The 12,440-nt window shown below is 52.5% G+C and overlaps 1 protein-coding gene across 2 annotated transcripts in view; it reads right to left on the minus strand.

The window, feature by feature from the left end:
- Window positions 1–239: 239 nt before the first annotated feature.
- Impdh1 (inosine monophosphate dehydrogenase 1) overlaps window positions 240–12,440 on the minus strand; it is a 15,600-nt gene continuing 3,399 nt past the window's right edge. The window contains exons 2-15 of one of the 2 annotated variants that reach the window (XM_028762580.1): window positions 11,434–11,532; window positions 8,745–8,793; window positions 6,603–6,704; window positions 6,413–6,487; window positions 5,967–6,173; window positions 5,727–5,814; window positions 4,784–4,983; window positions 4,330–4,420; window positions 4,038–4,133; window positions 3,091–3,234; window positions 2,841–2,985; window positions 2,418–2,561; window positions 2,194–2,277; window positions 240–1,013 (exon numbers count right to left, since the gene is read on the minus strand). In XM_028762580.1, coding sequence (XP_028618413.1) covers window positions 992–1,013; window positions 2,194–2,277; window positions 2,418–2,561; window positions 2,841–2,985; window positions 3,091–3,234; window positions 4,038–4,133; window positions 4,330–4,420; window positions 4,784–4,983; window positions 5,727–5,814; window positions 5,967–6,173; window positions 6,413–6,487; window positions 6,603–6,704; window positions 8,745–8,793; window positions 11,434–11,532 — 1,546 coding nt within the window. In that variant the 3' untranslated portion in view covers window positions 240–991. Of the gene's footprint in view, window positions 1,014–2,193; window positions 2,278–2,417; window positions 2,562–2,840; window positions 2,986–3,090; window positions 3,235–4,037; window positions 4,134–4,329; window positions 4,421–4,783; window positions 4,984–5,726; window positions 5,815–5,966; window positions 6,174–6,412; window positions 6,488–6,602; window positions 6,705–8,744; window positions 8,794–11,433; window positions 11,536–12,440 lie in introns of both variants that reach the window. The other variant, XM_028762579.1, reaches the window with a different exon arrangement.

The following is a 12,440-nucleotide window of genomic DNA, read 5'->3' on the forward strand; positions in this document are numbered from 1 at the left end:
ATTCCATACTCCCACCTGTTCAAGGTTGCAGTGGGAACCCCAATGAACGCTCCTGTGATAGCCTCCAGTTGCAGGAACTGCTGGCCAGCTGGCTCAGGCCTGGGAGTCATCCTATCACATGGCCCACCTCCCTCAGTACGCCCTCAAGTGTGGCAGCCCCACATCTTCCTGTAGACTCCCAGTCACTACTCGGATAGGGGCCAGTCACCCTGAGAGCAAAGGACAGGAACAAGATCCCAGAGGCATTGATAACTGCTTGATTTATTCAGATTATTTAATATACAATGACACAATTGTGACCCCCAAAGTGTGCAAAGTTAAAGCCTTCAACTGCAGCTGAGAAGAGAGGGCAGGGACGGTACACCTGGGGACGATGGCGGGTCAGGACTAAGGGGCAGGTGGTCATCATCAGGCCCTCCCCGGGCTGATGGGGGAGTAGGCTGAGGAGCAGCCTCATGGGAGCCTCAAGCCAGAGGAAGGGGGCAGAGACCTCCCCCTGGCCTAGGTCCAGAACCCACAGTGCCACATGGCTGAGAGGACAGCACTCCAGGGATGGGCCAGAGGCAGGGTCAGGAGAGCACCATTTCCTGGGAGGAAGGGGGCAGCGAGAGAGAGGTGCCCTATAGGAGAAGCCAGGAGGGGCTACCTTCCCCAGGGGTCAGAGTTGGATACTGGGTCAGAGCAGGTTGCAGCGAGAAAGACCTGAGGCAGGCACAGGGCCTGAGAGCCAAGGCTGACTGGGCTCAGGGGACTGAGGAAGGGGAAACCCAGAAGATCTCCTGGGGCAGCCTGGCACAGGGCGCTACCTGACTCTGTTGGGGTTGCCCAGAGAGGGGCCACAGTCCTCTCAGGGACTTCACTCCTCTCCCTGGAAAGGAGCTGGGGAACCCGTAGTGCAAATCTACAGACCACTCAGTTATGGAGGGAGGCCGTGACTGGAGCGGGAGCCCGGGGTTCGCCCCCTCCACTGCCTTGGCCTCCGCTGCTGTCCTCAGTACAGCCGCTTCTCGTAACTGTGAAGACAAATAAGACGGAGCTAAGAGACGGTGTGTGGCCTCTACTCCCTTCCCAGCGTCCTCTCGCCCATGGCCCACCAGATTTGGGCTAGGGCAAGGGGCTACAGAGCTTGCCTCTCAGCCACGGGGCTAGAGGAGGCAGAAGTGGCCACGGACTTCTGTCTTCCTCTGGCCAGGGCTCCGTGAAAAACCATGCCAGTTCCAAAGAAAGCTGTGCCCCACCTGAGTAGACTGTCCTTGGTGGCCAGGAGGGCGAGACAGCTCAGGAAAGCACAGCCATCCTCAGGAGCAGATGTCAACCAGGTCAACCTTCAGTACCCTGTTCCCACCGTGCCCCCCATGGGTGTGACTCAGGCCCTTCATAAGGGGTAGCCCCAGGCCTGTAACCACAGGCATCTCTTTGTACCCCACAATGAGATTTGTGTTTTGATTGGACGAGGGGCTGTGGTTGGCCTCTTCCACCATGGTGCTCAGAATGAGGACCAGAAGGGCCCAACTGGGTCCATGTCTCCTGAGTACACTCCAGCACTGCCTCCCACACAATCTCCACTCTCCCAGCCCACAGCCCACCCAGACTGCCCCTGCTCTATTCTACGCCTGGCCCCGGCAGCGCAGTTACTTACACGGCAGAAAGGTATAGCTATGGGAGGGTGGGGCAGAAAGAGACACAGGTTAGATGCCCGCCTATGCTTAGGAGATGGGTCCTCTTGACCAGGCTGGGTTGCATGCCTACAACTACTGCTGCCAACTAGCTCTGCCCCCAACCCACAGTCACACCAGCATTGGGCCTGGCATCTGTCTCTCTGCCCGTTTCCCCACCAGAGGGTTCATGCCCCCATTTTCTGCCTGCCTGCCTGCCTGCCTGCCTGGGGCCACCACCAGCAAGAGCCCAACACCAACAGCCCTACTACCAGCCACCAAGCTTCTTGAGCAAGCAAGAGCTAGAGAGCTCAGGTGGGGCTAGCAGCCACACCTCCTGTGCCCTGTCCGGGAAGCTACCCGAAGGGAGGGAGGGGAACAGCCAGCCTACACAAGGCTCCATGACAAGGTTCCAGGGTGGACAGGGCCCTGTAGACAGGGTGACAGAGAGGCCATGTGGCCCCTGGAACCTCGGCTTAGCCTTTGAACCTGTCCAACCCAGCACCAATCAGCAATAGTGAGGAGGCTACCCACTTACGAGTGTAGGCCGTGCACACCGCCCTCTATCTGGGCCGACATGGTCCGCTTCTCAAACTTGAGCTCTCCTGAGTACATCATGGATCTAGGAGGTGGGCAGGTGACTAAGTCAGAAACACCCCCTCCCCCGCAAAAAAAAAAAAAAAAGAAGAAGAAGAAAATGAAAAGAAGAAAAAGGAAACCCTCCCCAAACCTTCCACCGCCCCCTCAAGTTACAACACTCACCGCAGGACAGACAGGCTTTGGGCCCCGATATCCTGGCAGCCATGCTGGATCCCTGCTATGAGGTAGGGCACAAACTTCTGAATGGAGCCTTTATCTTGGATGGAGCCTGAGACACCCTGTGCGATCTTCACCTTATCCCCTTCACTGCACAGAAGGTGGGGAGGCTGAGCTGAGCAGTCCGAGGCTCAGAGGACCCCACCCCACCTCTCCAGGATACAGACAGAATACCACCCAGAAGGATCCCCACAGCAGCCTCAGACATGATACTATGTTACAACAGAGACAACGTGTATCCCAGGCTCTGGTCAAGCCAGGCTACATCTGCCACTTTATATATATGTAGGTCTCCAAAACCTGGGATGCCATCTCAGGTATCCGTCTGAGGTCAAGGGCATGCAGGGGCTCAAGAACATGAAGACAAACCTGAAGTATCGTTTTTGGCTGCTGCTGCTTTTCTCCATGGCGTCCAGAGAACCCATACCCCGGTATTTCTTAAGCCTCACCCCATCTGAGAAGAAGTATTCACCAGGAGCCTCCGTGGTGGCAGCCAGCAGGGAACCCATCATCACTGCAGAGGTCAAAGTTAAGGGCCGAATGCCTCCTACACCACAGTATTCTGACTGCCCCATTGGCTTCTAGCCCTCACCTCCCCAGTTCCAAGTGTTCCCCTCACCTGTAGAGGCTCCAAGGGCCAGGGCTTTGACCACGTGGCCCACAGTCTGGATGCCACCGTCAGCTATTACCGGTACCCCAAAGCGCCGGGCATACTCAGCCACCTTGTAGACTGCAGTCCCCTGGGGTCGGCCACAGGCCATCACTGGGGAAAGGAGGATGTAAGGGACAGAGATGAATCAGGGTCTCTTCTCCTCGTATCTATCCCCGCTAATGAAGAAAGGATGGTGAGAGATGGTGTTTCTGAGGCCTAAGGAGGCAGGACCCAACAGTAACAGCAGGGAGAAAGCCATCCTAGGTTCCTAATCCACCCACCACGAGCAGCGTCATAAAGGCTATGGCTCAGGGGATCAGTGTCAGCCTTCAGAAACAGGACCTCAAGACTGGTGGTCTCTAGCACCAGCTGCTGGGGAGGCACAGCTTTGTGTAAAGGAATCCTTTGCACTAGCAGCTAATACCAGAGCTGGCTTCTTGTGGCCTCCTTTGGAATACTGTTTTGCTCTTGGGGGGCTGGGAGGCGGGGTTCCAGTCTATGGCAATGTGGGTTTATGAAATCCCTGGATGTTCAGAGACCTGCTTCCTTCATACCATAGGCATGGTCTGCTCACAAACACGATCCAAGCTCTAGCTATCTTCCAACACACACCTTAGAGAAAAGTGTCACACCAACCTTAATAGTGTGATACCAACAGTGTCTCCACAACCAGTCTGAAAAGCAGGTTGGTCCACTCCCAAAAGTCAAATGCCCTCATCTCCCTACATCTGCCTCTTCCCACAATTATCCCAAAACAGGGTAAAAGCATGGACACAGGGCTGAACCCCGCTCCTGAGAATTGCGTAGTGAGGCAGACACTCATGTATCTATAAAGCAAGAGTGAGGTGTGAGGCCAGAGTAGACCAGGATGGTTCTAAATGGCAGTGCTTCCTCCTCCTCCTGTGGATACCCACCTTCCTGGGTGATGCAGATCGAACCACAGCCCATGCCCACACGAAGCCCATCCACACCAGCATCAATCAAGTTCTTGGCCTGGGCTGCTGTCACCACTGGTGATGGAGGAAGTCAAGAGAGGAATGTGAGGATAGAGTGTCCCCACCCTGCCCAGGAATATCCTGGGATCCTAGTATACCTCCCCTGACCTGAATGGTAGCCAAAGCCCATCCTACCCCTTACTCCCTTCGCCTGGAACAATATCATCACCTAGGAGTTCTGAAGGACTGGGAGGGGTCACTCCACACTCACCATTTCCCCCAATCACCTGGAGGTGGGGGTACTTCTGCTTGATATAGTGCACCATGGCAATCTGATACACTGAGTTCCCTTGGGATGAATCCTGTGAGCAGGGACAAAAAAGCTCAGGCTAGACAGCCAAGTCCCCTCACAGGAATTAGGAACCTGCACTCAGAGAGCTGCCGCTAACTAAGTTAAACACTAAGCTCAACAAGGGAACGTGTATAAAGTTGAGCTCAGTGCCCAGCAAGCGAGGACTCTCAGTGACTGTGATTTGTAATTATCAGGTAAATGAGCTTGGATGTGAGGAGAACCCTTGGAGGGAGGGCATCGTTTGTTCTGGGCTCTACAATTAGCCTCGTTCTGATACCAGAGAAGCAGAAAGAAAAGCAAAGTGGGGAGCAAAGGCTTAATAGAGGTGAATGGGCCTCACAAGCCTGAGCAGAGGAACCCGCCACCTCCTTACTAGCACTATGACGTCAGCCCCCGCCTGAGTGAGCAGGTCCAGGCGGTATTTGTCATCCTCACGGGTGCCCACAGCTGCCCCACACAACAGCTGTTTGTGGGAGTCCTTGGAGGCCAGCGGGTAGTCTCTGTTCTTCTTCAGGTCGGTACGTGCAATGATGGCTACCAGCTCATCTTGATCGTTGACTATGGGTAGCTTCCCTGACCAGGATGAAAGAGAAGCGGCGTAGAATGAGAGAGACCCTTGAAGTACCTAAGTCAGCCACTAGGTGACAACACCCACCCAAGACCCGACCTCATCCCAAAGATCAGGAAGCAAAGAACCTTCCCAAGCAAGCAGGTTCCTAAGGCTCTTCCTGTCCTGGCTGGTTGGTGGGAGAGGTAGCCCCTGAAGCCTGGCAGCTTTTCACTTGCTGGGCCAGGTCACTGCACAAAGTACCCAGACAGTGTCTTAATGTGAGATTGCCCTGAGGGAGGAACATGGATCCTCTCTGCCTAGAGAACTCTCACTGGAGACCTGGGAAGCAATAGCCCATAAGAATGTATGTTATACAAACAGTAGCCCTGCCAAATACATTTAACTGCAGGAATTTTCAAAGACTCTGAGAAGTCAATGGGTAATTTTTTTCTTTCTTTTGGTTTTTGACACAGGGTCCCCCCACTATAAAGTTCTGGCTGTCCTAGAACTCCCTCTCGGTCCTTCCCCAGCCTTCAAAGACCAGGAAACTCTTTTACTATGATAAGCATCTCTCAGGACTAGTTTGGAAAAGCATTGGGAAGACACTGAATTAGGAATGGGCTTCTGTAGGCAGGTGGCGGAGTATCAGGGATGCTGCTCCAGACTGCCTAGGGTTATTCAAGTTTTCCCCATTAATTCATGATTGGGCCTGAGAAATAAAGGAAATCCTGCTGTACAGGAAGCTGGGGTGTCTACTCCCCGGTACCTTTCTTGCTGCGCTGCAAAATCTCATTTGCCTCTTTCAGTGTCACACCTGCTGGAGCCACCACCAGCTCGATCCTCGGCGTCATCACCTGTGGGGCCAGGAACATTTGCCTGCAGGTTGGCAGGTGAGAGAGAAGGAGCCAGGCCTCCCTATGGTCCCTGGTCACAGGCACCAATCTGGGGCCCCTGGGGGTGGAGTTCCCTCTGTGCTGCAGCTCTGCCTTCCCTGCCCTGCAGGCACCTCACTCAGGAGAGTGGTGTGGTCCTTCTCAGCAAGGAAGTCGATGTCTCGGGAGGTAACAATGCCCACCAGCTTGCTTCCCATGGTGCCGGTAGCGGTGATGGGAATACCAGAGAAGCCATGTTGTATCTTGGCCTCCAGAACATCACCCACAGTATGCGAAGGGCTCAGGACCACAGGGTCTGTGATGAAGCCTTGTTCAAACTTCTGTAGACAGAAGAAGAAAAAGAGAGCTGCAAGAAACCCAAAGGTGGCACGAAGCCTGGCCACCAGGAGCAAAGGAGACCCTGATGTGCCATTGAGAAGCAAGAGCCCTCAATAAGGTGAGGACCAATGGGAAAAGGAGGGCTAAGCCCATATTTCATTGTAAGGAAGGGCACCTAGGACCCACATCAGTTAGAAGATGAAGTAGACTGCATAGTTTTGAGGGTGAGACCTGTACTTGCCTTGACCTTCCGTACTTCATTGGCCTGGAACTCTGGGGTACAGTTGTGGTGAATGAAACCAATTCCTCCCATGAGCTGGTATAGAAAGGAGGTATGATAAGAGAAAAGGCTAGCCTCCTCTTCCCTTTGCACACCCCATTGCCGTTCAGTCCCCCCTGCCCTGGGGTCCCCACCCAATCAAGCGACTCACAGCCATTGCAATGGCCATATCAGCCTCTGTCACGGTATCCATGGGAGACGAGATCAGTGGAGTCTTCAGTGTGATCTTCCGGGTCAGGGCTGATGTCAAGTCCTAAGGATGGAAGCATGGTCCATTGAAGGGCTTTATCCACTGGACAAACATTCGCCAGCATCGATATCCTGCACAGGCCAGGCCTTGCAGCACAGCGGTGATCAGTACAGCTCTTGGGGAACTGACCATTCCACTTGAAAAGTAGGTTGATGTGAGGCACATGGGCAAGGTCACTTCAGTTGAGATGAAAGCCACAAAGAGCACCAGGCCCAGAATCCCAAGATGAGGCGGGAAGTTTAGGAGTTCAAAGCTAGCCTCGACCAATATTGAATTACAGGCCAGCATGGATTATATGAGACTCAAGAGAAAAGTAAAAAGGACACAGACGAGGAAGAAAAGAGAGGAAGGGGGGAAGACCAAGGGCAAGTGACACTGGGAGCAGGCTGAATGGGTTCTAGGTGGCAAGGGCTGGTGGCAAAGGGAAGCCCAGGGAGGCACTTATTAGCCAGATAGGAACACAAATGGCTAAGGGTCTGGGGCTCAAGAAAAGGGTTAGGATTGTTAACACAGGACGCACATCCCTAATTTGAAGACCCCCCAAATCCAAACGCTTTACATCCTAAAGTATTTTGAGTACAGACAGGATCGCAAGTACAGCGTTCCACATCTGACCTCGCGTGACAAATCACCTTCAAATGCAGAAAAGACTATAAAATTACCCTCAAGCAGCATGTAAGATGTGTATATACAATATAAACTAATTTTGGTTTAGATTTAGGCCCATTCCTGACTTTACACTATATATATGCCAATGTTCCGGAAAAATCAAGTCTACAAATCTAAAAGCATTTGGTTTTGAGCATTTTGGATAAGAGACACTCCTAAATACATTCGCAGGTTGTCTGTTTATACATGGCTAGACCATGGACCCTTCTGAGAATCAGGCCAATAAAGACTGACCTAGTCCTCAAAGCCTCCAAACAAACTCTGGATTAAACCTTTGAGACTCATAGGCCCCTGAAGTACATTACAGATTGTGAGCAGGGCTCTGGGCCCATACCCAGAAAAATCACACTGTCTCCTCTTCTATCATGCCCAAGCAGCCACCACCTTCCTGACAGAGGCCATAGGACAAGGAGACCCTTCATGACTAGGCAGATATCTTTCTAGTCCCTCTCTTCCTAGCTGTCAGACCAGAGTTTGGCACAGAGCCAGGGTGCCCAGCCCAGGATGTGCAATAAACTTTGTTAAACTAAGTGGCTAAAGCAAGAGGCCTTCCTGATCGTTATCATAAGGGAACAACCAGAATAGCCCAAATTCCCCCACCATACCCCTAAAAATCTTGTCTGGGTCAGCTCTATACACACAGGCTAAACCTGAGTTTCCTCCCTATATAAATGATCCAAGGCTGCACATGTGCAGGCTCTCAGGCCTTCTGTGAGAATGGAAAGAATAAGCAGAAATAAGCACAGAAATGAGTATTTTAAACAGGCATGCGTTCAAGATCAAATCGCTGCCTTTCCCTAAGTTGTCTTCTACTCTTCTCAGCTTCTCAGCCTTCTGATTATTCATTGATTTGGCTCAGTGCTAGCCCCTCATGGAAAGGGAAGCATTGTGTTTCCTTGAATCGGTCCAAAGTCCTCCCTGACCATCCCCCAGCCCAGTCCTACTCCTTCAAACCCTCTTGCCAGTTCTTGTCCATTATGGGTCAGTGCCCAACCACTGAACACTGTATTCAAAGTGATCATGATTCTAGAGCATAGCCCTGGCTCAGCATTTCAGACAACAGCTAATCCTTATTGTCTATATAATAAAGCAGCCACGCCCAACCCTTCTCCTCACAGGGCTTTTTCTGAGCCAACCCTCCAACTTCTTCAGTGACAGGGCATCCTCTAAACCCAGAGACTGCCACTCAAGACTCTCAAGGATCTCCCCCAACTCCCTCTGCCTCCCTCCCTCTGCCCTTTACTCTGTGTGCTAGTCCCTCCAACAACAATAAGGGTAATAGGCAAAAGAGCACTCCCAAGGAAAGCCTCTCCCACAACCTGCCCTTGAATAAGAAGTCAGCCCCCTCCCTGAGCCAAAGGAAGAGGCACTTACCACTTCATCAGCTATGAAGTCTATGAATCCTGGGAGGATCAGGAAGTCGCTGTGAAGACAGAATGAAAGAGACTGGTAGGCAGGGTGTCCAAAAGCATCGGGGTCTGCTATCCTAGGGTTGGCAGCAGGGTGGGGGTGGTTAGAGGGGCAGAAAGGCTGGAATCCATTGACCCTATGGTTCCATATGAAAGGTCTTCCTCACTACACCCACCATAATGTTCTGATACCTTCAACCTCAGGAACTAGAGCCAAAGATGGCAGAGGCACTAGAGATCCGGAGGCCACCCAGAGTTTGTGAAAGGACAGAAGTTTCCTATATGGTCACACACATTGTCCAAGGACAATGCATGTCCTTAAAGACTTCTCAGTCTGATGTTTATTTGATTTAGTTAGTTTTATAGACAAGTCTCATCTTGTCTATAACCAGACTGGCCAGATTATCTCCTGTCGTCAAGGATAATACTGGACTCAAGTGAAATACTCTTGCTCCAAGTGATGTAATTATGTACCACCAAACCTAGCTTCCCTTTCTCCCTTTAAAACAGTATTCTACCGTTGTCTAAAATGACCTTGAATTCATGATCCTCTTGCCTCAGCCTGCTGAGATCACAGGTATGTGCCACAGTGCCTGGTTTGAGATTTCTGTTTTGACAGGTATGAAGGTACATACCTTTAATCCCAGCATCCAGCACTCACACAGAGGCAATGGATCTCTGAGAGTTTGGGGCCAGCCTGGTCTAGAGACTGAGTTCCAGACCAGCCAATAGTAAATAAAGAAACCCTGTCTCAAAAAAAACATTTATATTAAGTCCTAACAAAAGCAAAGAATAACTCAACACAAAAAACAGAAGCTACACTGGGGATAGTGAGCCATCCCTATAATCCTGGTACTTAGGGAGGTAGAGGCAGAAAGATTGGGGTTGAGGCCAGTCTGCTACAAGATCCTGTTTCAGAAAAAAACAAAATAATAGCAAAACAACAGAGAATTTGGGTTAAGGATGTAACTTCATAATAGAGCATTTGTCTGTTATGTACAAGGTCTTAGGTTTGATTCCCAGCACTGCAAGAGAAAAAGAAAACACAGAATCTGAAAATAAGTTTGTAATGCAACATGACCCAAGCACAATCCAGCACAGCACAGGGCTGGGGCTGCTGAGTCACACAAGGTTCAAAAGCAGCTGGAGGGACCCCAGAGACCTGAGCTCAGGACATGTTCTGACAGAGCAGGCACTGGGACAGGAGCAACCAACACACATGGGAAGGACAGCCAGAAGTCCTAACAACGAGGACCTGCCAGAGCATAGCAGCTGGCAACTAAGAGTGGAGTAAAAGTGGAGCCTAGGAAGAAAGAGCAGGCCTACATGGTACTTCTAGAGACACACTGCCACAGGCCAGGGATACTATGAGCACAGGCTACCTGAACCCACAGCAAGCCTAGATGGACACACTCCGAAGCAAATGGCCCAACTTCAAATACACTTAAACACACTCTGAGCCCAGCTAGGCAAAGCAGGAGGCACTTCTCCTGCCGGAAACAAAAGCCACAGGGCAGATAGAAGTGCTGTGACTAATTTGCCACCAAGCCTAAGAGAAACTCTTAAGAGCTCCCCATCAAACTTCCCCAGGCGCACAGTAAAACTCCCATCAAAGATATAGCCCGTCTATAGTCATCAAAGACCACCAAGGCAGTAAAGAACTTTTACAGCATCTTGACCTCCCCTGGCAGCCTATTTCCCTCTGACTAAGAGGCCAAAGAAGAAACACCTGAATCTGGGCCCATTGGCATTTTCTAGATAAAATCACCCTTCACCTGTGAGCCCACAGGAGGGCGTCCTCCTCAGAGCAACAGGAAAGTTGCCCGACAAACAGGAATATTTATGAAGCAGGGTAGAGATGACAGGTGACAGGCCACAGATGCTACTGTCTCTCCAGCAGCCACTCTGCCCACATCAAGGGTTCTGATGCTACTTCCTGGCAGGGACGTCGTCCCGCAGCCAGGAGACACAGCTAGTGCCAGGCCTGCAGGGAGAACTGGCCGAGGGCCCACAGGAAAAACGCAAGCTAAGCTTGAGGCAGACAGGTAGGTCTCTACCTTTCTCCAAAATGCCACGTGGAGTGGGCTTGAAGGGTTGGCACAGAAAATTCATGAAGGGCATCAGTCCCAACCTATGGGCAGGAAGCCGCACAAGTAGGAGGGCTGGATTAGACATGGAAAGGGCCACACTACTGCCCAATGAGCCCCTCCTGGGAATTATTATTCAACCAGCTGCTTGAGATGGGATCCTGGGACCTCCCTGCTTTCACGGTGAGGCACGAGGAAGGATGACATCCTGGATCATGCTGGTTAAAGTCCCCCTAGAACAGCCACTTCTCGCTTTCCTGCGTGTCCCAAGGCCTCTCCAGGGTGGTCAAGACACCCAGGAGAATAGTAAGGAAGCAGGCTGGCCTCGGAGCTAGCCAGTTATCAGTCAAGGCTCCCTAGGCAGTGATGTCGCTGTGCCACGTCCCTCTCTATTCTTGGTGCGAGCCTCCTTCCTTCCCTTGCCCAGCCCCCACTGGCCCCAAGTCACTCTTATTGGGCGAGGGCATTCGGGCGTCAGCGAGGAACAGCGGTGCACGTGTGGGGCGGGGGCCAGGGGCCGCCGGGTGGCGGCGTGCTCACCCAGGTAGGGCCAATCTCGGCGCTTACTTGTAGGTGAGGCCATCCGCGTTGGCGAAGAGCTGCTGCGCGGTGAGCCCATCCTCGGGAACGTAGCCGGTGCCGCCGCTGATCAGGTAGTCCGCCATGCTGCTGGGAGAGACCGCGACCCGACATAAACACCCGCGCGGGCCGCCCCGCTGCCACTGCCTCCGCCGCCGCCGCCGCTGCTGACGCGCACCGAGGCCACGCTGCCGCTGAGGGCCGGGGGCGGGGGCTGCGGCTGCGGAGGGAGGCCCCGGGCACCGCCCTCTCCTCCAGCCCCTCCTTCGGGGATCGCTGCCTCCGCCCCTCGTCGCACAAAGGCCCTGCCCGGCTCGCCCTGCTGCCGCTGCTGCACTCACGCCCTGATCACCCGCAATAGCACCTCGACTCTGGCGACCAGGGCGGGGGTTGTGGGCAAGATGTGAGACCAGAGGAAGAGCCAGGCGTAGACACGCCCCCTTTGCTGCTCTTTAACATACTACCCAGAACCCCAGCAATGCCCCTCACAGGGTTCACCCCCAATCTGGCTGGGCCCCTTAGATTCCTTAGGCCACTGAGCCCCTTAGTCTCCCATTACCTACCCTAGGGGTACCTCAAACCTTTTCTCAATAGTCATTCTCCCAACCCTGATAAAAAGCCCCAGAGCCTTGAAATATCGGTCTGAACTCAAAATTCCCCAACACACAGCAGATGGGCCCTGAACCACTTCTTGCCTGGACCCACGCAATTCCTAAGGAGCAAGCTTTAAAAAAAACAAAACCAAAAAACACAAAAACACAAAAACACAAAAAACCAACACAATGCTTGATATTTGAGAAGCCTTAGAGTCCTCTGCTGTCTTCTAAGCATTCTTCATAAATGAGCACATATACTCCAGAATCTCTTAGTTGACAGTTATTGGATCTCACGCATCATCGGTGCAAAGCCTACAGTTCAGAAGGGGAAGGGCTGTTCCCAGTCACAGACACCACACACACACACACACACACACACACACACACACACGAGAGAGA

Source organism: Grammomys surdaster, unplaced genomic scaffold (assembly GCF_004785775.1).
Source record: "Grammomys surdaster isolate TR1022 unplaced genomic scaffold, NIH_TR_1.0 134, whole genome shotgun sequence".
Classification (NCBI taxonomy): Eukaryota; Metazoa; Chordata; class Mammalia; order Rodentia; family Muridae; genus Grammomys; species Grammomys surdaster.